Source organism: Melanerpes formicivorus, unplaced genomic scaffold (genome assembly GCF_026170545.1).
Source record: "Melanerpes formicivorus ecotype bairdi unplaced genomic scaffold, bMelFor1.0.p_v2 SCAF_16, whole genome shotgun sequence".
Classification (NCBI taxonomy): Eukaryota; Metazoa; Chordata; class Aves; order Piciformes; family Picidae; genus Melanerpes; species Melanerpes formicivorus.
The window spans coordinates 6468816-6496558 of NW_027142368.1; the positions used below are offsets into that span (position 1 = coordinate 6468816).

At 39.4% G+C, this 27743-nt stretch overlaps 1 protein-coding gene across 1 annotated transcript in view; it reads left to right on the forward strand.

The window, feature by feature from the left end:
• Window positions 1-9386: 9386 nt before the first annotated feature.
• The window catches only part of SPON1 (spondin 1), a 144857-nt gene continuing 126500 nt past the window's right edge, over window positions 9387-27743 (forward strand). Inside the window, exons 1-2 of the mRNA XM_068147894.1 lie at window positions 9387-9768; window positions 16229-16335. Coding sequence (XP_068003995.1) covers window positions 9546-9768; window positions 16229-16335 — 330 coding nt within the window. The 5' untranslated portion in view covers window positions 9387-9545. The remainder of the gene's footprint in view (window positions 9769-16228; window positions 16336-27743) is intronic.

A 27743-nucleotide genomic window follows, 5' to 3' on the forward strand; every position in this document is an offset into this window, starting at 1 on the left:
TTACTCTTATAAAAAAATGGCTGAACAGATTGGTTGCTGCTCTGTCATTGGGTGACAGACCTTGAAGCTCCTGCATTCAGCTGACTGTGTAATGCAATAGTCAAATTGCTCTTTTGGTTGGATATCTCTCTGTGTACTGAGGTGTGTTTTGAACTGTCACAAAGATGAGGAGAGAGAAGTACTACTTTTGCAGGCCAGAAGGGAGATGCCTTTGGCTGAAGAAATGGATAGCTCTGAGCCTATGTGTTGGTTTTTCAAGTTACCTTAGGTAAGCACGAAGGAGACCTAAAATGCTGAGGAAATCCCTTCTTAGTCCAGCTGTCTACGTACTTGTAGTCCATAGTTCAGTACAGATAGTTTTATTGGTCTCTTGTGCATACCTTTTGGAAAAAAAATTATCTCATCCTCTCCAAAATTCTGTTGATTTATTGTTTCTACAACATTCAGTGTTGTTTTTCACATTCAGTATATATCAAACATTCAGTGTACACTTCAAGTTCTCTTTGCAATAAAACTAGTCATTTTAAAACCAAATTTGTGTAATGTAGCATTTGCCTACCATTGCAATCCAAAGTAAAGCTTCATCCACATTTGGCAAAGCATGTGTTTTGTGGGAGGGACGATGACAAAAACCTAAAGAGATCCTAAGAGCTAAACAAAATCCAAAACAAAGAAACAAAATCGTTACTAAAAAGCCCCTTGGGACACCAGTTCATCTAATTCCCTTCTGCTGTGGACAATTGTGATCCCAGAGGAAGTTCTCCCTGGCAGCATTTCAAGGGAAGGTTCAAATTTTCATCAAAGTGCTCTTGGCAAGTATCTTTAATTAGGTCTGGACTGACAGATTTCTTTAACACAAATGTCCTTTTTTTGTGTTTGTGCTATTGTCAATCTGAGTTTTGCAGTCAGTTGCACCAAAATACGAAGAATGCTGATAATATGACAGGAGTGTAAAATTCTGTTGTATGTTTTCACAAAAGTGTGAAGACTTTGCTAGTGTAAGAGTGCATAATTTAACACCTGTGTCAGATTATGCAAAGAAAACACAGAAAAGTGACATTAGAAAAGACCTCAGTTAGGTTATTAATTCTTTTGGGAGATCCAGCTGATGTATTTGCAGCTTTAGGCACTCAAGTCTTAATCCTGTTACCTTTCACATACATGCTACTCTGGACAATTTGTACAGGAATTTGCTTACCCATTTTGATACATGCATATGTGTGTGTATATATATTTGTTTGTTTATTTATATTCTACCTCCATAAACATCATCTGTGATTGAGGGGACACCTTCCACTAGCCCAGGTTGCTCAAGGCCACATCCAGCCTGGCCTTGATCAATTTGGGGCGGGGGACATCTACAGCCTTTCCCTACGCAACCTGTTCTTGTGTCTTGCCACCCCTCACTATAAAGAATTTTTTCCTAATACCCAGTCTAAATCTCCCCTCTTTCGACTTAAAACCACTGACCTTTGTCTTATCACTACAAGTCCTTGTAAAAAGTCCCTCCCCAGCTTTCCTGTAGCCCTTTCAGGTACTGGAAGGCCACTATAAGGTCTCCTTAGAGCCTTCTCTTCTCTAGGCTGAACAGTCCCAAATTTTGCAGCCCTTTGCTGTGTTGTGGTTTGTGTTCCACTACTTTCCGTCCAAGTACCTTCTGGACAAGCCTGGAACAGATCAGTAAAGCAAACTGACTTCTGTTCCTTCTTACCTCATGCCTTCCTTGTTGGTGCTACAACGATTGTTCAACTTAAATTAAAGCTTCTCAAAATTATTACATATAGTTCTGGGTTATGGGTTAAATGTAAAAAAACACAAGGTTTGGCCAGGAAGAAATATGCTCCCAGTCAGGTCAACAGGACCTGCAGGGTACTCTGCTTTTGAAATTTCTCTCCAAGTAGAATGTTTTTTTTTTGTCTTCTGATGTTTGTCTAAGTCTTGTAATAGATTATTTTTTTTAGTTGCTTGAAACTAAAAATATCTATTGCTTTTTGCCTAAAATTAGAGAGGACTTAATGATCAAGTAATTCTGAGTTGTATGTCCTTCTTCTGGCACAGCTCATCAACTTTATGGCTTTGCACAGTCTGCAGCATTAATTATTTTTTGTCAAAGAAATGAAGACTGATTTCCTGAAGTTCTTGGGTGCAAAGGCTATTTAAAAGCTTAATCAGTCATGCTTTGAGTTTTCCTGTGTGGACTGAAACTTTCCCAAGGATACACTACTGTATCCAGAAGACACCTTTGTGTTCTTGTGCTTTTTCCTGCTTATACATTCATAGGATTGGTCAGGTTGGAAAAGACTTCCAAGATCAAGCTCAGCCGTCACCCCAACACCACTATGCCCACTAAACCATGTGCTGAAGCATCATGTCTTAAACATTTTTTGAACACCTCCAGGGATAGTGACTCCATCACTTCACTGAGCAGCCTGTTCCAGTGTTTGATTGCAGTCATCAAGGCTTCATCTCATGCTTTTTCTACTGTGGATTTATGAAAATCATCAAAAAACTCCTTTCTGTGCTACTAGTCTTTTGAGATCACTGTCACCTGTGTAGCATATTCTCCTGTTTTTACTAGAAGCACCTAGAATTATCATCTCTGGAGTTTTCCCCAGGTCTTTCTCTGTTTACATTGTACTCATGTACTTTAACACTTGTATCTTCATTTATAGCCAGTTTTTGTTCTTTTCCTATGTGTTTGGTTTGTATTTATATAATTTTCAACTTTTCTAGTGCTGTAAAAATATTTCCCAGAAAACTGTCTCTAATACCTTTGTTCTTATCTTGAAGGTAAACTTGCCAATTGCTTTCCAAAGATGAACCTGCTAACTAAAATACAGTACGATATGGGACACCAAAACCCAGGAACTCATCAGAGACATCAGTTTAAGGCACTCTCTGGTACTTCTCTCCCACAGTAACTTCTGGTTATTCTGCAGGCTATAAAAGAACTCTTTCTCATGTACTTACCACTCTTCTCCTCTCTTCATGGAATCATAGAATCAACCAGGTTGGAAAAGACCTCAGAGATCATCAAGTCCAACCTATTACCTAATACCTAACACCTCATGGCTAACTAAACCATGACTTCAAGAGCCATGTCCAATCCTTTTTTTGAACAACTCCAGGGACGGCTACTCCACCACCTCCCTGGTGGCCATTCCAATGGCCAATTACTCTTTCTGTGAAGAAAGAGTACCCCAGAGTCCACACAGTCCCCACCAGCTCTGTTGTGTGTCATCCTTGCAGAGGTCAGTAGGAGGCTCTATCTTGGGACAATTGCTACCAAATGGGGACTGAAGACCCCAATAGCCTTTGGGGCATCCAGGGCAGGCTTTCTGAACTGTCCCACCTGCCACTGACACTCCCATCTATATAGCTCCAGTGGCCTTTTTTTCACTGTCTCACAGGATGGAGAATTCTGCAGGTGGCTCCTCTGTACACTATTCCTTACAGTAATTCTCCCTCAGCACTTTCACAGTCTCTGGTGATTAGACCTCCTATACCTAAAAATACACCATGTGGTATATGTAAGAGTTGATGTGTGCCTGCATAGCTCACCTATTTAAACATATGCCTACATATCTATCTAAGAACTACTATGGATATGAATCATATTTCTTTGCAGATAGCTCTCACAGTAGGTTGCATTCAGTCACCAAAGAAGGGAAGTGCCTCCTTCCTTCTCTTTAACATTCTTTTTACTTCATAGGTACCAATTACCTTTCTTCACAAAGATAGTCTAATAAGTGTGTAGCTAAATAAACTCAGAAATTGTTGTGAAAATGTGTTTACCTTTGTCAAATAGCTCTCTTTCAGACTTGTAGAAGGGCTGGTGTGTTTGAAAGCTTGTCCATTTTTTTCAGCTATACCAGCTGGCCTGGGAAAAAAGATTTCCTCCTTCCACAAGCCCTGTTTTGCATTACCAACTTGCAATTTTAACCTCATATATTGATAACAAAATGAGATGACGTGTCCACAGAAATTGTGATGAACTACCTCATTAGCATAGTACCTTTGCCTGTTTGATCTTCCATCTGTTTACCAGGCAATATTAGCTTTTAACATGTTTTTTTTTTTTTCCCCATGTGTAGGAATATACATATTTGAAAGCCTTTTCCTATATATATTCTTCACTCATTTGCTGTCAGATGGTTCAGATTCCTCTCTAAATTGCAGCCACAAAACTTCCTTTGATATGAAAAAGAAATAGGTCTGTAAATCTTTGAAAGATTTCCCAAAGCTCCTATAATATTTGAACTGGAAATCTGCAATTTAAGACACTTTGTTGGAGAATTATTGTTGTTGGTTTTTTCTGATATCCTCAACTGCAGAATCTCTCTGCAGAGATTCTGTTGATAGTAACTATCTGTTCTTCATCTGTGTTCCCAGTGACCCACATGAATATCTAGCAATGCTTGTCGTGACTGTGAATTGCAGAAATATGCTGAAAGAAAATTTTCTAACCATCTCTCTGTGCCCCAAAACTGCTTTGAAACCATGTTCTAATCTTTGTAGGGCTTCAAGCATTACATGCAGTAAGAATACACAGGTATTAGCTATTCTCAATTATTATGGTGGGGTTTTTTTTCTGCAGATATCAGTGCTTTACAAAGATACTTTGCTATCCTGCCTGATAGGGAGCTGAGTTAGAGACATACTGTGAGCCCAAATGTTCAATGGCAGAATGATTGTTGTAATGAAGTCTCTTCCTAGTCCTCTACTCACAACTTGGCTGTCCTCTTCCCTCACTAGTTTGTTGCTTATGTCAGATGAGCACCCCCCACACACACACTCTACACCCTCCCCCTTAGAATTCATTGTAATTCCAAATATTTAATTTGCATTGGGTTGAAGATACAAGTAGCTGATTTAGATTTCCAGGAACGAGTCTTGTAATGGAAGTGTTGACAGTTGGTAAACTACAGAAGCGCTGCAATTGAGAATCTGAGGTTCAAATCTGCCATCAGCTGGTAAATGAAAAACTGATGCAGCTGTCCAACATGTTACAGAAAACATTTGCTTTCAAAGGGAGAAGGGCTACTGAATCCAACAGGAGAACATGGGGGGGAAAAAAATCATAAAATGTAGCACAAGGTTACTGTAAAAAACTTGCTTTGGCAGGTGGTTGCATTAGTGTGCAAACATTGCTGTGCTTGAATTATAGTCCTGATTTACAAATGTGTCTGGGGTTTTTTCCTGTCTTGATTTCATGGTCAGTGCCAGAAATTCCAAAGGATTTTTAATCCTCTCCCTATCTGTTTCTTTGGGCTGTTTTCTTGTTGTTTTGGGGGTTTGGGTTGTGGGGATGTTTGTTTTGGAAGAGGATGTAAATCTTGGGTATGGGTCTTTGTTATTGATAATGTGTTACTTCATAAGGAGCATTTTCTTTCCATGGTTATGATTTGTTACTATAATCTGAGCAAGTATTTATGTAATGAAGTCCTATTCTTATCAGAGTTGATTTGAACTTCTAATTACTATATCACTATAAAATGCTTTTTTTCAAAGAAGATGGTGGTTTGAATAAATAATAAGCAGGTATATGAAGCTTGGTGAATATTTTTTATAAATTATTTGTCCAAGTATAAACCAATCATTCCATGTGACTGGATAAGTTGTCTTTTATGTTCCTGGGAAAAACAACCAGCCTGGGAACTGTTAAAAAACAAAAGAAAAAAAGAGGAGTTCCTTTGTATGCAAAATGTAATTTATATCAGTGTTTGCCTTGAATTTTTATCTTAGTCATTCTTGAAATCTTAAAACTTCTAGAGCTCAGCTACTGAAAAAAACAGAAGCTTTATCATGTATCACTTGCCTTGGAGAAATAAAGATGCAGGGTAAGCATGTCAGAACAACAGGCAGTTGAGCAATTAGAAACCTAAAATATGGTGATAATAAAACACTGAAGAGATAATAGCAAAGATGCTGAAAAGCAGAATTCATTCTGTTTGTCATTCATTAGTACTTTAGCCAGATTTGGTCAAGTTGGAGGCATTGAGTTGAAGGCTGATGTAAGAGAATTGGCAAACTGTATTTTAGGTCGGGGTTAAGGTTTCAAGTCAACACAATCCCTTGCAGACCTCTGTGGTTTTGTTTGGAAGGAGCAGGGATGAATTTTAATATTTAGTGAGATTTGTAGTTTGGTTTGGTTTGGTGGTTTTGTTTGGGTTGTTTTTTTTTTTTCCTGAGCTGAACTTTGTGATAAAAGGTTATGGCCAAGGTGACCATGGAGGCAGTGACTGGACCACAATAAGGCAGCAATGGTGGGAACCTGGTGAGGTGCAATAGGGGAGGCTGGCACAAGCACTAGAGGGGTATGCTGGGGAACATGTCCTCTTGTTCTCATGGAAATTGGGATGTTCCTAAAGGCAGGGACTGATGAGGGAGACAGATATAATTGGAGGAGATGTGATGTGGAAACTGCTGGTTCTTCTGGTTTGTGGCTATATATTTCCTTAGAGGTAAATGAAGTATCATGCTGAGCTTGGAGAAACTGGTGCTGTTTAATCTGTTCTTGAGAGTTTCCAGGCATTCCCAAGATAGCTCTTGAGTTTTGTGTGGGATAAGGGGAGAGAGTTTTTTAAAGAAACATATTTACTGTCTGGTACAGGAAGAAATCCTGAGCTTAAATATTCCAAGAAGCCTGGGTCTTTCCTTAGCAAACCTCCACACACAGTCTGTTTTGAGGACAAAGATGAGTTTTTGCCAGTGTTGATATTGAAAGATCCATGCAAGAGCAGTCTTAATTTAAATCCCATTCTACCTGTGTTGCCCAGGCTGCTGGCAAGACTTTTCTAAATATTTTGCAGCCTCTATGCTGTTTCAAACATGTCTTGTCCCATTGTCTTCCAGCTTTATTCAGGTTTTTCCCCAGTGAAATCCAAAATCAATGTTAACAGAATTTCTCTTTCTGTCCCTCTTTCTCTAAACATTGCAGCATTTCTCCAATCATATATATGATGATATTCTCATCCAGTCAGGAACCAAATACTCTATAAAATGTATTAGGAATGACAAATTTTCTGTATTGTCAATGTAAAGATATGCTGAAGACATGCATGACTGAACAGGCAAATGCAATTGAGCTACTGAAAGGTTCAATATTGGAGATGCATTGCATTGACAGTGGTATAAATGGTGGACAGACCTCTGCAAATGTTTACTGTGTATTACTCTTCACCACTTAAATTCCTAAGAGAAAGGAAGTTGACAACAGTGCTACGGAGCCATAAGAAATAATCTCGTCTCCCAAGCCCTCTCCTTTGTCTACGAGGACACTTTGTGGGGGCAAAGGGGAGGGAAAAGAGTTTCCTCCAACCACTACAGCTCCATCAGATGCAATATTACCCCAGTAGTGATTGTTGTGGCTAATAGTCATGGACAGCAACTTTATTCATCCAACAAAGAAAGGCAGCGCTGCAGTCTCTAAGATAGGAAGCTTTCTCTGTTAAATTTGCCATGGATGGTTGGATTCATCAGTTTGCATGCATCTTTGACTGATACATCATGCTGGTTGCTTTAGGCAAACACACACTAATTAGTAGAACAAATAGAAAACCCTGAGGATGCCCATGCTTAATGACATTGCCCATATTCTAAACCCTTTCTACGACAAATTACTCATTTCATGGCTGTAGGCAGTGCAAGTTAATTTATCTGTATCAGTTGCTAAGTTGAAGCATTCACTTTTAACAAGACACAGTATTATACCTTTCTAGGAAACTTTCCAATACTTTAGCTTTTAAACAAAGAAACTAGAACTAACAGGCCAAGGGAATTCAGGGATAACAAAAGTAGGAGATCTAGAATCTATTGTATGTTTAAAGACTTGATAGATGCTGATGAACTGGTTAGCTTTTAATTAGTTTGGTACCATATAAACCACAAAAAAATTGAAGAGAACTTGAAATGAAATCCACTGAGTAGTGTTGAGTTAGAATCGAGAACTGTGGCTCAGAACAAAGGCAGATTGTGCAGAAGTGTGTGCAGTTCCTGTCATGATTGCTTCAGTCAGTTAATTGCTTTTCAGTCTCAGAAATGAGAAGTCACGTATGGAGAATGAAGCAAAATCACAGGTGTCTTGTACAGTTATAGTCATCATTTACAGTTGCATATTTGCTTGCTTTGCTGATAAATTTGAAGAACATGGATAAACATTTTTCTCATAAAATGAATGAGATCAATGTGTAGTGGTCAGATCATACCCAAGAGTCTATGAGATTTCTGGAGCTTCCAGAATTCCTCAGAAATTGTACTTAAATGCAGTTGTATTCATCAATCACTACAGTCTTGTCCCATAGAAAGTGATTAGCAAAGGTTTTGTGCCATCTTGTACATCTGGCATTCTGAAAGTATTCAGGTCCTGATCGAGGACATGCCTTTCTGAATTTGTCCTCCACTTACAAAACAACTGGGGAGGGAGAGACAGAAGAGCAGCATTTGGGGATCAAGACACTGGAATTTGTGACCCCATGGGTCTAGGTTCACTTCCCCCCCGCCCCGCTTTGAGCATCTTTTGTGGATTTAGATCATAGTCATTCAGTGTCATTGTTCCTCGTTGCTCGCCCTGTATAAAGGCGAAGTAATGAGACCTGCCTCTCCTGGCTTTCTCCTGTTTGCACCTGCATTGATTTTTTCCAAGTGTTGGAACAGATCTTCTGCGTTCACTTGGGTGAACTGTGCTCACAGCTTTCATGTGTGCATGGGATGCTTTGCATGCACGGTTGCATAGCCTGCATCTCTGATGCACACAGTTGCAAGCTGATGTAAAAATGAATCTCGTGTTTCTGGCACGTCCGCCTCTGCATCTCTTCTGTGTGGCACTGGAGATGCTCACAGCCGAGAACCTGCGGCTGATACTCCTTGCCTGTCAAGAGTGCAGAGAGCAGGCGGTTGTCTTGGTCCTTTAGCGCTGATTTGATCGTGTTTACCATGTCTGCTGGTTTGGAGAAGGATGGGGGGGGGGGGGGGGGGGGGGTGCTAGGGGAGAGGGAGAGTGGAGAGGTGTCGGGAAATTCTTTGAGCCATGTTATCCCTACAGTAACTATAGACTTTGGCAGGAATGCGGGTGATTAATTTCAGGTCTGGGGGCTTAGCCCGGGCGGCAGCAGCTCTCTCGCCGTTGCGCTGGGTGTCTGGGATACGGCAGCGTCCCCCATGCTCCGTAATTCCACCGAGCCCTGTGAATTCAGCTCGGTTAAATAAACATTACCGAGCTGCTAATCACACGCTCTGAAACAAAACAGCACTTCACTTCGGGATCTGGGCAAGATCAGACTTCCCTCTCTCCTCCCCTCCCCTCCCTCTCTGCCCCCTCCCTGCTTTTCCCCTCCCTCTCCCCGGCAGCCGCCAAGCCGGTCCCTCCGACCTGGCAGCCTCATGCTGGGGGCCGCTGCCGGCTGGGGCTGACCGAGCCCGCCCTGCCCGTGCTGCCTTGCCCGCCCCCCGGACCCGGCATCCCCCGCCGCCGGACTCCCAGGCACCGCCGGGCTCCCAGGCACCGCCGCCGCCTCGACGATAAAAAGTTGTGCGGAGCGTCGAGGATGGGAGCGCATCTGCAGCCTCTCGCCCTGCGGCTTCTGGCGTTGACTTTCCCCTTGGTGGCGAAGGGTTTCTCTGACGAAACCTTGGAGAAAACCGTGAAGTCCGAGGGATATTGCAGTCGGATCTTGCGAGCCCAGGGCACCAGGAGGGAAGGGTACAATGAATTTAGCCTCAGGGTGGAGGGCGATCCAGAATTTTACAAGCCTGGAAACAGTTACCGGGGTAAGTTGGCCATCCTCTACTTACCGTATTAACGATAACGGTCAGGACAAGTGTCTCTGAAACTATAACGTGTCTCTGCCTGTCATCTCTGCATCCCTTTTGGCACGCGTGTGTGTGATTGTGTGGGTTAACACAGGGTAATATACTCCCACGCATTACTTTATTGGAGATGCTTTCCTGACAAGTGAGAGGGAGTTGGATTTCACAAGATTGCTTTACTCCCAAACATTAACTCAGTATTAAGAGGAATTTCCTTTCTGTTACGAATCCTCTCTACCGGCTCAGCTAGCACAAGCTCTCAAGTTGATGTGATACAAAATGCACTCTTTCATACTTCTGTGATTCACCAGTTTACTTACTTCAGTAGGATTCCCTTTAATGTAAGAAGCTTTAGCATTCAGCAAGAAGACGACTCCGGGCGTTAATTGTTATCGCCCTGAAATATGAACGTTAATATAATGAGTTAGCATATAGGCAAACAGTTATACAACACACTGCCAACTTCCCACATGTTCCACTTATGTCTATTGCAGACCCCCCATTCTCCCCCCCTTTTTTTTTCTGCCCCCACCTCCGTGGAAATGAACAGATGGTTCAAACAGGAAAGAGGCAGAGACGGTGCTAATGACCAGTGTAAATAAGAGATGGAGGCAGTTCTTCCCTGAGCAGTTCATGTGCAATCCTTGAAATGAACTTCCAAAGCACATTTCAGCATATTTTTCTGTTTAAGAGACAGTTTGTGGTCACTTTTCCTGCCTCACTTTATAACGCCTTTGGAAGAAACCCTTTATGCAGTGTACTGTTCACTTTGTGTATTAAAAGCAGTTTGCAAATAATCTTGACAGTTTTAGATACCATAACTAATGTACTTTATAGGCATCACTTTGAAAAACAAAATTTGAGAGTTTCTTCTAAGTGTTTCTCGTGACCTTTGGTGGATTCAGTGTAAAAAGCAGTCTTTTCTCATTGCATGAACATGGGAATCATAGTGTAGCTACGGGGGGGTGTGGGGGGGGGAAAGTGTGCACATAGCATATTCATCATGTTCTCTTAAAGGCTGAAAAATACACCTGCAGCAGTGACTAACCTGTTTTGAGAATCAGCCTGTAACTTTGAAGGAATTTTTTATTTAATTTTGTTTTTATTTCCCTCAAGAATCAATTTATTTTAATGTGGTGTGATGAAATGCACAATTCCTACAAATTGGGTCGCTGTTCCAGGCATTAGGATTAGTACCTTGCCTCTGAAAGATTTCACGTTGCATATCAATTTGATATATCTATTAAGCAGGATTAAAATAAGCTTAAAATTCTTTGACAGTGGCACACGTGAATGTTCTTTAAAACTTTGGGAATTGGCCTCTATAAAACCAGGATTTTTTCAGTCATCTGCTAAACTTTCTGTTGCATGGAAACGTACTGGGAAAGAAACTCCCAGATGATATAGCAGAACTGATTGTCTCGAAATACTGGGTCCTGGCATTAGGAACTAAATTAATAAAATGACTTTAGTATATTGTAGCTCCTTGGAAATGGGAAAATTACAGCTAATGATAAAAAGTTACAATGCAGACCAAAATATGTACCTAAGTTTTTGGTACTTAAAGATTGAAGCATACAGGCAGCACATGAGCTTATCTAGACAGTCCTTTAAGGACACTTTCAGAATGGTTGGAAGGATGCAAACAAGTATTATATTATCTATGGCAATACTTAAAACTAACAGCATTAGAGAAAGTCTCAAGAGCTGATTTTGAAGGAAATTCTGCTGGAACAGCTGGAACTTTATTACTATTTTATACACAGAGTAGAAAATACACCTAATGATTAAATAAAAAAGGTGGGATTATGGCTCTTTGAGAGGGCTTTTTATCTGTAAATTACTTAGAGGTACAACACTGCGCAACCTCTGTTGCATTGGAGCCAAATCTGCTTGTTTCCATGGCCTCTGCTTGATTTAATGCAATCTGGATCCTTGGCACACTTGATAGCAGGCTCTTGGAATAAACTAGTATTTATGCGAAGTGGATAACACAGGAATTAACTGTACATACAAATGCCATACTCCACCAAACTGATCATGTAGAACAATCCAGTTATGTTTGTGTCTCAGTCATTTGTTGATGTGAGAACCACATAAGACTCTTGAGCTGTAATGACTGGAGGAAGCATTACAGTACCCTTGCAGTATGGGAACCAGAAGACCACAGTCCACAGCTGCCATTTGTCTTTTTGAACATTGTATGGGTTTGCTGCAGTTACCCACCTTTTAGATCAGCCAGGATCTATTTGCCTGAAGGGGAAATCCTGGGTGGATCTTTGTGTATGGAAGCCTTGATTATTTTTTTTCCCCCATTTTGATTTTGTTTGTTTGTTTCCACCTCTCTGAAGCTGTGATGTAGGAAAACAACACTGAGCATTGAATAACCTATTTGAATGGCTGTGTTGCCTTTACTCTTGTGGAGCAGGCAGCATGTGGTGGACAGATCTTCCCATAGTACCAGGTTTGTGGGCACACCATCTCAGGGTCAAGGTCCTCTCCTACCTGATAATTTAGATCTTGATGTAGCTGCTCTTCTGTTGAAGGTCAACATTTCCATCACAGTCAAAGGGCACAGATGAACCTTAAGTTTAGATGGTGTAATGGGGTAATAATTCTTGAAAGTACTCAGTCCTAGCTTTATTGATCTGTGGAATGAGATTAAGGGTTGCTTGTGATTTTCATGAAAACTAAGTTTCATGCCACTGTAAATATAAATGAAATGTCTTCTTAAAAACAGGCAGTTGTACATCCATTCATGTGCTAACATACAATGGAATCTCCTCCTTAGTATCACAAAATTGTTATTCTGATGAAGAACATTAAGAGTTGACTAGTGTAGTCAGATACACTGTGTGGATGCTGTTTCTGTTTTTAGTGGAACTTCCACTTGTAGGCCTGTTTATCTCAGTTTTGAAGGAAAAACTCATTTAATGTTACATGCTTTTTAATGTTACATGCTTCTTTGTGTCCATTTGGAAACTTCTCTTCTAAGGAATGTTGAATCTTTCAATTTCTTTCTTTCCCCCACCATGCAATCACTGTTTTCTATACTTTTAAAGAAATCCTCACCCTGTAAATATTCTAGTGATTCTAATGTTTCACAATTACAGATAAGAGTAGATACTAAAAGTGTATTTGTTGGTACTTGTGCAATGTACAACACAGGATGTGCTGTAGTATAGGATGTGAAAAGTCAGATATCATGCCAGAAACCAAAAGAGCAATTACTTTGATCCCCCCACCTTTACCTCAGGACATTGGGGAAAGAGAAGTGTGTTAAAGGTGTGTGCCAAAGTGCAGCTTGTAAGGTAATTGGAGATTTGCTGGAGGGGATGGAAACAGACAAAAGTAAGTGTTGATACGTAATCTTCCCTTTAAAGTAGAATCCTTAACTTTGTGACTTGCACGGAGATTTAACTGATCTTTACAGGAAGTTTGTCGCTTCAGTGAACATTAATTCATGTGAACAATGCAATGTGAGCAATACTCAGTTGTGCTTTAAAATGGCAGAGTTCAGCCTGAGAAGAACTCTCAACTGGTATGCTGTGAGAAGCTGCTATCTCTTGTGAACACCAGATGTAGTCTGACAGCTTCCCACTGGTGCCTGGGCAATGCAAACATGCTGAGCTGAGACATTCAGCCCTGAGACAGTGAGTACAGACACCATAACCAGGCTCTGTATTTAGGAGTGCTCCAGATAAAGTCTTGCACTGCAACCTTATCCTAGCACACTCTGTAGTTCAGAGAACTGACGCAGCTCAGGTGTTAGCATTTGTTCTTGCCTAGCTGGGGATAACCAAAGCACACATCCACCTTGGTATTCCTAAATCGATGTTGCACAGACACTAAAATGCCACAGGAGCCCACTTTTCTCCTGTGGTCATCACCCTTGGGGCCCCTCCTATCTGGATGTCCCTGCCAATGGCAGAAGCACTCCTAGGACTGCACAGCACAGCTGCTCAGGGACTGGACCTGGCTGAACTCTCTGGCTGGGGTTTGCTGGTCTGTTTTACTTTTCAGCTGGGTATGTTCCCTGATCCCTGATTCAGCTGACAGCACAGCTGTGTGGCTGTGGCTGCTCTACAGGCAGTGCAGGCTGGGGGAGAGCAGGACCACTCACGTTGGAGAAAGCATGAATTTATACTGGGTTAAAATGACTCTGCAACCGCAGCATGAATATTGCTAAGCCCAGGCATTCAAAAACTATGAGTCAGGATTTGGAATTACCCCTTCTTCTTTTTCTTTTTTTTTTCTTTTTCCTGATGGCTTTTCAGCCTTTCTTGTGTCCTGTGTTTTATGGGTAGGTGTTTGTTTAGAATTTTGAAAACTCTTTGGTTTGATCTGTAAATTTGTGAGGAAAACTATGAAAACTGTTGAGTCAATTCACAGCTGGAGTCTCTGTTTGCTTGCTTAAGTATTTCTGGTGTAATGTTGTACTCAGTGATTCAGAGTTTTGAATTGCATATAATAGATGGAAAAAAATATTGCATTTAAAAGAGTTTTATGGCAATTAGTTTCTAAGAATCAGTGTTCAAGCAAGCATAATGCATTCACCCTTGTTGAGTTCAGCAGTGTGCTCTTCCCAATTAGCACAGCTGAGAGGCTGGCTGTGGATTTTCATTTAGAGCTGCAAAAGTTTGCAAAATTGAACTAATAATGCTAATTATTACATAGCTAATGAATTAATGCATTGGAGCAATAGTTAGAAGTGTAATCAGAAGTTTAATGCTGTTGTGCTACTGCTCAGTTCATGTTATAGAAAATGTGGAAGTTTTTCTTCCCCAAAGCAATGAAGTTTAACCTTATAACAAAGTTCCATGGAATGAGAAGTGTGCTGAAAAATCTCAAGAGTTGGTGGACTTGCTGTTATGTCTGTGACTGCTCTAGATTTGTGCAGGTGTCTGTATGTGTCTGGATCTAAACATGGCACTTTCATTTCTTTAACCTTTTGTGCATCTCCAATCCTCTTTATTTTTTTCCCCCACCTATGGTCAGAAAAGCTATGTATTAGTACCAACACCATGGAGTTTAGATCTGGTCATAGCAGTGTAATGCTAGAAACCTTCAAATAGCTTGCTTCATAGTTTTTTTTTTGTCTACTGAATTTCTAGATCAAAAAGCTCTCCCTATGTTCCAAGTGAACTCTGGATGCTTTTTAAAATCCTTATCTTTTAAGAGCAATCTGTTTTGTTGGGGTTTTTTTTCAGTAATGTGATTCAACCCCTGCCAGCCTATTTGTGTGAGAGTGAGTCTCTTGTGAATACGACACAACGCTGGCTAGTTGTAGTTGCTCAGGAAAACTGGGTGGTCTTCAGTTTTTATTGTGCTAGTAAGGGTTTGGGAGTGTGACAATAGTGTACTACAAGCAACTCTGTATCATGCTTAAAGTAAAAGCTACTTAAAGATAATACTAGTGCAGTTTTCTGTCTCTTTTTACTTTAATTAAAAAAAGAATTTTCCCCTAGAATTTACCTCTGTTTGAGAAAAGAATTGCTTTCAGGTGTTGAGAAGGGTTCAGTAATTCTAAAACTCCCCCTAAAGCTGTGCCTCATTTTGTCTTTTTGATAGTGTTCGAAAGAGCCACAGCTGAGGTAACTCAGGTGTTGCTGGGTGGTGCTTAAGTACTGCTGATGGCAAATGGAAAGATCAGGCAAAGGTATCTCACACTAGCAGGAAGTGAGGGATGTATTTCTGTTGCTAAGCCTGGTAAAATTGGATTGGTCAACACTGTGTTATTTGTTCTCTTCTGGTAGATCCAGTAATGCCTCCCTGGTTAGTGATGCTTTCCAGTGATGTTTTACTGGTGTGTGAAGAAGGAGGTTTTGCTGATGTGTAGGATGCTCTGGCAATCAGAGATGGCAGCACAATTTCTACAGTTTTTTAGTTATGAGTTAACTTTGTGTCCTCTTCTGCCTCGAGGTTAAGGAAGAGGAAGGTTAGATTTAGAGCAACTGTCTCCACCAGCTGGGGCACTGTGTTGAGTGCAGCTGAGCTGGAGCAGGCAATATTGTAACTTTGCTTTACAGTTACAGATTTTTTTGTGGGAACTAGAATGCCTAGATTCTTGTCTATACTCAAAAAAAGGCAAAAGCTGAAGCCAAGTGTTCAGGAAATGTTCCCATTCTTTTTTAAAGAAAATTAAATCTGAGCAGATTATCAATCTGCTCTAAGAAAAAGAAGACAGGGCAAAGAAAAATAGCTGAGGTATTTTACTTCATGCCAGTGTTTGTCATTTTGTGTGGAAACTTGGACTGAACACTTTTGTTTTCTGGATGGTTCTGCTCCATGTTGTTACTACTCTAGCTTTTGTTAATACCAAGTTAAAGCACACTCAAGCTGACCTGTGAAATGATATGGAAGTGTCTGATTTCACAAATAATACATTCTTTTTATTATTTCTCTTGTCATTACATTTCAGTGACGCTCTCTGCTGCCACACCTGCGTACTTTCGAGGATTCACGTTGATTGCTCTCAAGGAAGGAAAAGAAGGTGACAAGGAAGAAGACCATGCAGGAACTTTTCAGGTGAGAGAACATTCCCTGACCTGTACCTCTGGGAGTCTTCCTTACTTTATGCTTGGCTCAAAGGGAGATTTTTATAAGCACAGCAGAATGCAGACTATGCTTAAGTAAGCATAAATGTTTGTGGATCTTGACATGAGAACAATATAGCATATTTTATATTCTGTGTGACCTCTTCCAAGAGGTCAAAGCTTTTGTACCGTTAGTTCAGCTTGCATTCCCATGTTTCTCCAGTTAAACATGAGGATCAGTTATTTGATTTCAGCTAAGTTTGTTATCCAAAATTAATATGAAAATGGTTTTAGTCACATTTTGTCTTTCATGTTTCTTTGTGTAGCAATTTTTTGTCCATTCAGATGTAGATTAGGATTCTGAGAAGTGTTTGCCACAGATGTAATGGCTGTTGTATCAGTCATAAATTAGAGTTCACTGTTTTATTGATGCTCAGTAGCAGTTTGCTTAAACATTTCATCCCACTGAATGTGTTTATAATTATAAAAAAAGGAGCAGAATCCAGAGTGATTCACAAAATAGCATTTCTAGCTATTTCAAGATTCTGCTGAATGAATGGAACTCTAAACTGAGAATACACATCATATCTATGAGAGTAGGTAGGTAGATATCTCGTTTGTCGACTCTCAACTGAGGGATTGTTTGCTGTTTGAGTTTCCAAACTTTGAAACCTTGTTGAATACTGTTGACTATAATTTACAGGATGGGTAATACTTTTGATACTAGTTTTAATAATGACTAATAGATTGAAGGTTTTACTTGCCTCAAAGAAGCATTTCTATGCTTCCAAGGAAAATACTCAGAATTTCTAATTCTGATGACCTACAAGGAGACAAAAATCAACTTCCTGAAGCATCTTCTGTTTTTTTATAAATAGGGAACACGATGTGCAAACTCAATACATGTTTGCTTTGTTTTCCTACTGAGTTTGCCTAGAGGCTTATTTTTGCTTTTCATATATTTTGTAAGAAAATCTAGAATAAGCAAGAACTTATTTGATGTTGGAATAACTCCGTCTTCCTTAGAATTAAACATTTTCCTAATATGAATTGGGAGAGATCTGTTTAATATAGACAGATTTTGTTTAAGCTCGTGTTGAAGCATCAGCTCCTGTTAAGAACAGAAATAGCAGTGCTTCATCTGTTTTAAAAGAAGCTTGTCACAATTCATTCCTGTGTTGCAGTTGTTAGCGTCTCAAGAGTTGGGGCTAATGGGACAGCCTTGGCCTGAGTTTTGCCATTATGGCCAGGCCTGTTTCTAACTCAGAATGCAGTGAGAAACTCACTAAACTTTGCTTAAGTACAGAGGAGTTTAGAAGTCAGCAGGGTGGGATGCAAATGGAAATTCTATATAGATCAAATGAAAGCCCAGCTCAGTGTGAGGAAAATGGTTTAATTAGCTTTATTGTTTGCATTGCAATCTGAAATCAGTATTCTAATTGGCAGAGCCTTTCAGATGTTATGCATAACTAAATTTGTATTTCTTTGGCATGCAGTACTCACTGTGCTCATCACATTAGCACAGTTAACTGAAGCTTGTTCAGATAGTGCCTGCCAGTTCTGCCTGTACTGGTACAGATTTAAGGTTGTTTAAGTATCCAATGAATGCTTACAGTGATAAATACTGATGGCTTCTATATCATGGCTAGGTGCTAGTAACTAGAGGAGATAAAAAGAGGTTTAGTTCAAAGGTTTACCCTGTGTTTGTATTACAATGTGAAGATCCTAATGGTGTCTAAAGAACTGTGCACAGTAAGAAAAAGCTGTGTACAGTAACTTGAATGCCACTTGAAGTAATTTATTTCCTGTGTTCAGATGGAGAATATGTTCAATGAATTACAGAGTAGAACAGAACTTGGTGACGATTCCTTAATAGTGGCAAGAGATTAAATGCTATTTCTGGACTACTGGCATAAGCCTCTGCCTCCGTGAAGAGACATATACACTGTTCAAATAATAGTCAAAACAAAGTATGTGATTGCACCGCTTGAATCAAAGTGCTTAACTCATATTAGCAAGACTTTTCAGTATAGCCAGGACAGAATGAAATTAAAGGTGACCAAAAAAAAAGACACGTGCTTTCTCCCCAGGCCTCAGAGACTCTCAAATGACATATTGTCAAGCCTGTGAGTGCCACTTCTGAATCATGAAGTATTAGTTGCAATATATTTCATAGGGAAGACCTGAATCCACATGGGTCTCAAGATCTCACTGGAGCTGTGGCTTCCATTTTGCACAGGTGTTGAGTGTATAACTGATCAACAGGTCTAATACTTTAAAGTATGGTAGAGGGAATTGTATTAGAGTAGCAAGGTATTAAATAAGGACTAATATCTCTGACTGATACAGATGTGGTACACTCAGGCTGGAAAAACGTTTTCAGTGGTCAGAGCAATGCTGCAGCAGGTTAAGTGCTGCAGTCCGTTGCAAAGGACGAACGTGCAGTAAGTGGTTGCCGTGAATTTGCCCTGCAGGGGCTTGCTCTGCCATTTACAGCCTCCTTAAGGCTCATTTACTCTTGTCCGACTCTGCAAGTCAGCAGGTAGGTTAGTCGTCATTAATCATTAACCTGTAGGGTCTTGATCCTATAACTAGCACAGCTGTTAAATTTTTCAGTCGGACAGGTATTACTTTCTTTACTTTTTTTGCTTACCTTTAGACTTGCCATAGAGTAAAGACCTTTTAGAGAAGTGTAGGTTGGACTCCCGCATTCTAAATCCATTTTCCTTTGGAAAAATGGAGACTTTAAAATCTGATTTTGGTATTGTTAATTTTGCTTAATGCAGCCAACCTTCTTTATCCTTGTAGCACACCCAAGGCACAGTTTGGCTTTAAAATAAACAAACCACATTGTCTCACACAAACGTGCAAATATATGTTAAACAGCTGCGTTAAATATGGCTGGGGAATTGAAGTTGCCAAATTCAGTCACAGAAGTTTGGGGATATACTAATATGGTTCTTACTCGTCCCAGTAGTAACTGTGCAACTCAGGGGTGCAGTGAGGCACTCTGAAAGCTTTGGATATCGTGTCCCAGGGGCCTGTTGTCATGCCTGCTGATCTTAATCTTTTGTAATATTTACCAACAGTTTGCAAATTGTTTGAAGACAAATTGTACTCAAGGGCACCAATCCAGCACTGATTGACTGCAGTCAGTACCTCTATAGGCCATATTAATCAACATATACATGCAGTGTAATAGATGTAGTCTGGTAAATAATGTAGAATAGAAATATAGTGCTGAACCTCATCTATCTTCTTTATTCTCTGAGGAAGAATAAATATTCCAAGAAAATTCTTGGTGGGTGTTTTCTGAATCTGTTCTAGAGAAGTGTTCAACAAAAAAAATCATCTCTCTGAGTGGCCCATTCAAACACTTCAACAGGTTATATTTGATAGAAAATACAGAGCCTTCAATAATGTCTTCACTACTAGTGGCTAAATTGCTTTCTTACAAGATTATCTTCCTAGAATTTTCTTGATATCTCACAAGACAGTTATTCTGAAGTTTTCCTTATTCTCTCCCCAGTTCTACACACTCTACTTGTTTCTTATGAAAATTCTTGTGTGTTCATTGTAGGGCATCTTTTTTTCAACTTGATGATCTTTGAGGTCTCCTCCGACCTTGGTGATTCTGTGATTCTACTGCTTCTGCAGCCAAGTTGAGAGTTCAGTCTTACTTGAATTTGTTAGAATTGTACACAATAGTCAATTCAACATAAAACCATATAGCATTTAGATGCAATGATCCTTGGGAATATTGCAGTTGCTTCACTTGTCTTCATGCAGAATCCTCTAAGTGTATGCAATTTGCCTTTACTGCAGGAGCAACCCAGTATTGTCCAGGAGCTCCATGATAGTCCTAAATCTTTTCCTGCATGTATTGCTGCCTACATTGTGATTCCTTATTTTCTGTCTGGACATCTTATTCTTTCTAAGTGCACAGCTTTGTTTGATGTATCAAGAAAGTTCTGAACTGCAACCCTATCCTTCAAAGTCTTCACTATTCCTCCAAAACTTGGTGCTGTTTGTGGATTTCATAAACTCGTACTTGACTACAAAATAATATGTATAGCAATTAACCAGTCATAAAGACTCAAAATTAGACATCTCTGTATTGATTTTGGCATAATCAGTTGTTGGATTCTTATGCTGTGTCCACTGTTTCTGTGGTAATTTAGTGTTAAATGGATTCATCATAGTAGTGTTCCTGGAGGTGACCTTTTGACTTCTTTGCTCTAGAGTGAACCAAGAAGTCCTTATTTTAGGTCACTGAATTTAGTGACCCACCAGTGCAAAACTAATGTAAAAACATAACCAGGCACTGCAGATGTGGAGCTTTCATTAAAAGTATGACATTTATGAAAACTAGGGATGTGTTCTCACAGAAACATTTAGGGATAATTGAAGAAGTTGTGAGCTAAGTGGCCCTTTATTCTAAGTCCCCTTGCTTTAGCTTTCTTCTGAAACAATAGCCCCAAACATTGCCTTTGTTTTTGAAGATGTGCTGACTGGTGAGCAGTTATTTTGTTGTTACTTAGCTGGCTGATGTGTTTACCAAAGCCATAAGATCAAAAGGTATTTTTACAAGCTCTTAGAAGAGCAGTTCCTCAGTTGCAGTGTTCCAGAATTTTATGTGAATTTTACATCTTTTTAAGCCGTTGATGTGCTGCATTTTGACAGAGGCAATCTTAAAAGGCTTTTAGCCATGTCTCATGATTTATTGGTTCTTGTACTTATAAGAAAAGTTTGTTTGTAGTTGTTTTGTTGTTGTTTTTAATTAATGGCTGCAATTGTTTATTAATCTTTTAAATCAAAGATTAAGCTATGCTTATGTTTTCTTAACATCACACTCAAATTGTATGGCATTTTTTTTTAACCCTGTTTCCCTTGGAGGCTCTAATCTACTATTCAGGCATCAGGATTGGGAGTCTCCTTCTGGGCCTTTTGGGACTTGAGACCATTTAACGTCTTATGAAGGTTCTCTGTTCAGGTGTTGCTTCCAGACTTGAGGTCAGTTTTGAGTTTGCAATCATTCTGGGAGTGTATATCCCAGTAACTCTCTGTCAGTCAGTAGAAGCTATATGTTCTTCCCCTGGGCCACATTTAAGAGGATATGTCTATCCCGGTGACTCTTAGGGAGTGTATTTCAAAAATCTTTTATCTTGCCCAGATAATCTCCTTAACTCATTGTTACTCCAGTGTCAGATATTCTTTCTTCAACTTTTCTTAAAGTATTTGGGGGTGTAGAGGTGAGTGTGTTGGTAACTGAGGCTCAGCTTGACAGTTTCTCTAGGCTACATGGACTTTTCTGCTGCATTAAGAAAATTCTACTGTTAATCCTCTGGACTTGGCTTTAGAGGGAGGTACAGATATGCCAGTAGAAAGTCCTTGGTGCCTTTTATTCCTTTTTTTAACCTCCGTTGTCTTCAGAGGGATTGTAGTGACTTAGGCGCTTTTAAATTCAGGAATTTACCTACCTACCTGTCTTCATGAATGGCTGTTGTAGGGAAAATCCTTCCTTTAGGTTTCATAGTCAAGTGGAGCAAGTCAGTTCTCATGGCAACTTAATTGCTGAATTAATTTCTACCAGACTACATGTGCTACTTGCTATGCCATTTGTCTTGAGAACTACTTTCTGAATTCAGAAGGCAATTTTGCATCATCTAAGTGACCATGTATTTAGCTTTCATTATTTTTGATTGCACGTGGACTGTTATCAGACCTATGTATAGTACACCCTGACAGTCTTTCTCCTTTACAACTGTTTCCTTTCTGATAATGGCAGGGACTTCTCAGTGTTTGCAAAGGGATACGATTTCAAGTTCCATTGTTATCCAGAACATCTGTAATTGATTATTCTATTTGCTGTGATAGCTCTTTCTCATGACCTAATAACCCAGGATCGTCAGTCATCTTATCACAGTGTGTTTATTCTACACCAGAATGATGCAAGATCTGTGCAGGGCAATGATCGTACCTTTTGATTCTGGCTCATTCAACATGTTTGCTTTTGGTGGTTCATCCTATTATACCTTCCTAGATGTTTTTAGTCATTTTATTTCATGCAGTCATGAATGGATAATCCATCTGATGTCCTCAGAACGATATACAAGGATTCACACAACTGAAAAATACACCTTCTCATCCTAAACTCATCAAATGTTATGCTTCAGTGCTGGTCTTTACTCAAGAGACTTTGCAGATGTGTTTCTGATTAGGGTGATTGATTTTTCTGTGGTCAGTTTTGTCTGAAAACTGCAAGGTAAGGAGAGGACGAAGCTTTAAGAAATCATTGTTCTCTGACCTGGATGAGACTATTTGGAGTCCCTGACCAAAACACCATATAGCCTTGCTTCTCTTCTCACATCTATTCTTGCAGAACTCCAGGGGCTTGTCTCATTCAGCATGGTGCTGGATTGCTTTGATGTGCAGTGACTTTGTTCATCCATGGTTTGCAAAGTGTGGCATTGTAAGAATATCACAAGGGGAAAGTACTTACACCTAAGGACATTTACACCTATCTTCAGATGACTGAATGTAGTCCACATGTCTGAACTTCCCTGCACCTTACATCAAGTTGCTTGCTGTCTACCTCAGCCTCTGCTTAATGATCACGTGAATGCTATTTCCTTCCATTCACATGAAGTCCTGCCAGGAAGGTTCTCAGTGCTTATCTGCTACGTAACTCAAATTTTTCAAAGACCTCCTCAGTCACATGCACTGGTGAGCAGTCTTTCCAGTGAATCTTGTAGGAGGACCGGCAGGATGGAAAACAGCCTTTCTGTTAATCACTCACACTGATGCTATGACCTCTGCATCTTGCTCTGTGTGGATTTCTCATCTGCTAAACAGTTCTCTGGCAGAATTGCCATGGTACCTGTGCAGGCCTGTTCCCTCCATCAGCAGACAAATCCAGGAGGCCTGGTTTTCACTTGAGGCAGGAGATAACCTCCTCCATTCTCCATGTGCTCCTTTAGTTCTGAGACCCTCCCTCATAGAAGGAGAGTTCTTGCCTTTTATATGAGCTGAGTCAGACCCTTTCCTTAACCTGTCATTTTTGTGTCTCTAGCAGGGAGACACCTGAGAGATGATGAGTAGGTTCTATCTCATCAAAAACAACTTTTGGGACAGATTATTTCTCAAGCCTCATGGCACGACATGAGAAGTTGTGCTTGTTAATCTATTTTTCTCCACCTTTTCCCTCTTCTGCTCTGTTTTGTCTCCCTTCTCAGTGGCTGTGAGTAAAACTGAAAAGAGCGTGTTTCATTTCTCTTATACAGCCATAAGGGGCAGGATGTGAATGTGCATGCACTGCAAAAGCAGAATTTTCTGGCTTTAGATATTTTTGATTTCAATTCATAGGCAAGCCAATATATAATAGACTGGATATTAGGAAGAAGTTCTTCACAGAGAGGGTGATTCCTATTGGAATGGGCTGCCCGGGGAGGTGGTGGAGTCACCATCACTGGAGGTGTTTAGAAGGAGACTTGATGGGGTGCTTGGTGCCACGGTTTAGTTGATTAGATGGTGTTGGATCATGGGTTGGACATGATGATCTCGAAGGTCTCTTCCAACCTGGTTTATTCTATTCTATTCTGTAGTGAATACCTATATAGGCAAGATATATTGAGAATCTGTTATAACTGGTAACCTGGTGAACTTTGTTTATATATACATATATAAAAATATGTTATAAATCCCCAAACAGTATTTGTTGAACAATGTATTGCAATTTCAATACCTGTTTACTTTTATGAAAGCACTACCATATTAAAATTAATTTTCACATGAAAGTATGTTGAGACTAGCACACAAAATCCTGATCCAGTTGCACAAAATCTAATGTTTGGCTCTTCATAATGCTTTTCATAGTCCTCAGTAATTAGAAAGGGAAATTCCCTGCTGGTATAGAGCTACCATTTTGTTTCCCATTCCCTGCATTGTCACCGTGGGTAGGGTTATTATGCAATCTCTGGCAAGCTCATCCTACCAGACTGCTTACTAATTTGTAGGCTGTAGGTGTAAATTGAAAAGCTTTCATCCTGCTTGTGTTTACTTCACATTGAACTGGGCTCCAATTATTCTCATCTATGTGAACTGAGGCACTGTTGTTGCTCTTGCCTGGTTTTCTTTTCTGTTGGTGTTTTTCTTTTTTTCTTTTCTTTTTTTTTTTTCCCCCTTGTGGGTGGGCACAGCTCATTTGGACCTGCATTTCTTTTCAGAAGAAACACTTAAAAGAATGAGTATGTAAGAAGTAGTTCTAGTACGGACTGTTCTACAAGTTTAATGATTTTTATACCTCCATACAGTCAGGAGTATAGTAGAGTTTCCTTAGGGCATTGCCAGTCTTTATTCATGATTTGTCAGGCACACATCAGGGTTTTGTTCTCTGGAAAGTAATTTAATCTCCCCCCCCTTTTTACAATTTCAATTGTATGAGTAAAGCTGACTCTGCTTCTATGGGAGGATTAATTATACCTGATGCTGCTTGGTTTAGCCTGTTTAGCTAAAATAAGTTTGTGACAAACTAATGCTTTTCAAAGGGGAAAACGGAGAAGGGGAGAGAGAATGCATGAGGTAGCAAATGCTGAAAATAGAGAAATACTTTATACTGCAACCTCCCTAGAGCAATAGGTCACTTTCACAGTAGAAATTAGTTACCTATTTTATACTGTTAATAGAAAAACTTTCAGCTGCCTTTTCCATGTGCTTTTTTTCTTTTCTTTTTTTTTTTTTTCTGAGAGGTATTTTACATGGTTGCTAAGGCAGCAGTTTATCTCTTATTGGTGGTCCTTTTCCTCTGGCCTCTCTGTGTGTGATTGTGTGGGAATCCTAAATGTAGGAATAGAGCAAAATCCTGCAGTTACAGATTACCCCCCCCACACACACACTAATCCTACCTGTGAAGAAAATTTGCCCACACATTGAGATAAAGCCCAGTATTACTAAGGTGATGGTAAATGTTTTCTGTATTTCCTGCATGTGTAGGACTAGTGGTAGCTTGGCTATGCAGTCTCTTGGCTTCCTTTGAGATTCTTGCAGTGACCTAGTTTTCTTATCCAGAAAGGTTATACAAAATACTTATATGAATTAGAAATGGGTTATGATATATTTAGATAGTGGGATTATGTAATAGCCTTAGCTTCAAAAACATTGTGCTCCAGACAATTTGGAATGTTTCCTTAGAGGCTGTGTAAGATTTCTGTGAAGATTTCTGAATGCTGCCTAGTCAACTTTTTGTGTATTTACCTTGCTTTTTTCCTTTGTAGTTCATCTGATGCTCATCTGATTACATTAGTTGCAAACTGTATTTAGTTAAGCTTTAGTGTGTGGTGCAGATGTTACACAACTGCCAGCTTCCACAGAAAGAACACGGTGTTCATTACAATGTGTTCTTATGTTTCTAAGCCCATTTGCCTCCACTGCCTATGAAAGAGGTTTGGCATTTCTTTTAGGGCGTAACAAACCTGATTCAACCTGTGTAGAAGCAGGTCTTGGAATATGATGGTTTCTGCCCATCTTTCTACATCCATATGTATTGTGTACAAAAAAATAATTAGTTTATGCCTGAGGCAAATAAGCCAGAATGATACAAATATGAGAAGAAACATTACAAGATTAAAAATATGGTTGATGTATAGGCAGGATAAAAATCCAAACTCAGTGCTTTTAAGATATCTGACTCTCTATATGCCACTCCTATTGGTTTAGAGAAATCATGACTAAATCTTTTTTCCATTAAATTTACTGAATCTTGTTGTAATGGCTTTCTGTTGTCAGTGCTACCAGATTTTCACTTACATTTATAGATGTAATACAGCTTTCAAATATGCTTTTATGCTCCCTTTTTGCTGAACATTTCAATGTTTTTTGCATAATTAGAGTTCATAAACATTTTTGTAGAGTGTAGATTTATCATTATCCACTTAACAGAAGGGTAAACATTGAAGCAACTGACTCAAGATGACATATCACACTTGAGCCACAATTCAACTTTAGTTCTTTCTTCACATACAATGTTTAAATAGTCGTCTGTCATCTTGCATGTAAATACTGCCCATGCATAAAAGGACAAGGGCTTGTAAAATGTTTAACATTCCAACTGTGAGTGTAAAATGCAATATGGGGATTTTAAAATGTTGGAACGTGGTCTAAGCCTGTGTATACATTGGGGTGCCTAAAAACTGTTCAAGAAATGGTAGCTATTGTGCAGGTGTGGATGAAGTCCACCCTCCTACCAAACTAAAGTTACAAAACTCCTTCAAATACTCTCGCAGCACTCTAGGCTTAGTCACCTAAATCAATAAATGGGTTTGGATACATACTATATTTTAGTTCTTGTTGCTGGCACAGAATCAGAAACAGCATCATTAACATGTATTTTGGATTAGGGAACTGGATGATGTAATGCCCACTGAGCTCTGTGCAATATGGAAGATTTGTGCCTTTAAAAAAAAACAAAAAAAGTTAAAATAATCCCAGAAATAATAAACATCTCATCTGTTAAATATTATTCCTGGCCTTTAATTTTAATACTTCTCTAATTAAATAGTTCATACTCTGGAGATAAGCTGTCACTTATTAAATGTTGACATCTCCTGTAAATTAATTTTTCCTTTATATATGGTTGAATTTCTGATCATTACAAGTTGCTTCTCACTTTTTTTGAGCCAGGTTTTTTTCGTGCTGCTTTATTAAAGTTGTTCTACAGTTGCATGCCTCATATGATTTTCTCAGGCACTTGTGCAAAATTTCTATGATTAAATTGCACAAGCATAGAAGAATAACTGATCCAGAGTGTTGTCTTGGAGGTTTATACAGCTTTTTTTAAAGTGATATTTAAATAAAGTGGTGCATTTCAGGAAGAAAAAAAGATTTTGACATAATTATATCTTTTGAAACTGGAAATAATGTTAAATAATACTAATTTTGCTATAATTTCTGCCCCCCCCCCCAACTATTTGTAGTTAGTAACAATAGGAGTTCTAGGCCGAAATTTCAGTAGAGCAAGAAATGCTACCAAGTTAATTAGAAACTTAGTTTATTCTAGAATCTACCTTTGAGGTAATGGAATATCTAGATGTGGGGGTTTAAAAAAATCTGTTGTATTTGAAATGGGTTTGTGGCGAGCAGGAAGGAAAGTGTTGGAAATGGTCAGTGTAAATACAGGTTTTGCTCCTGTAATTCACATTTTAATGTTTCATTCTTCATGCTCGTGATTCGATGTGCATTTGCCTGTTTTGCAGCATGAAGTATTCCTGAAAAGATTGGTGATGCTAAAGATCTGCAATTTTAAAGTTCCCTTGCTTATGTGTCAAATCGATTTTGAAATTAACTTCCTAGTTTCTTAATGAATATCCCCAAAAGCTGGGGTTTTCTCCAAAGTAAGTGTAGTTA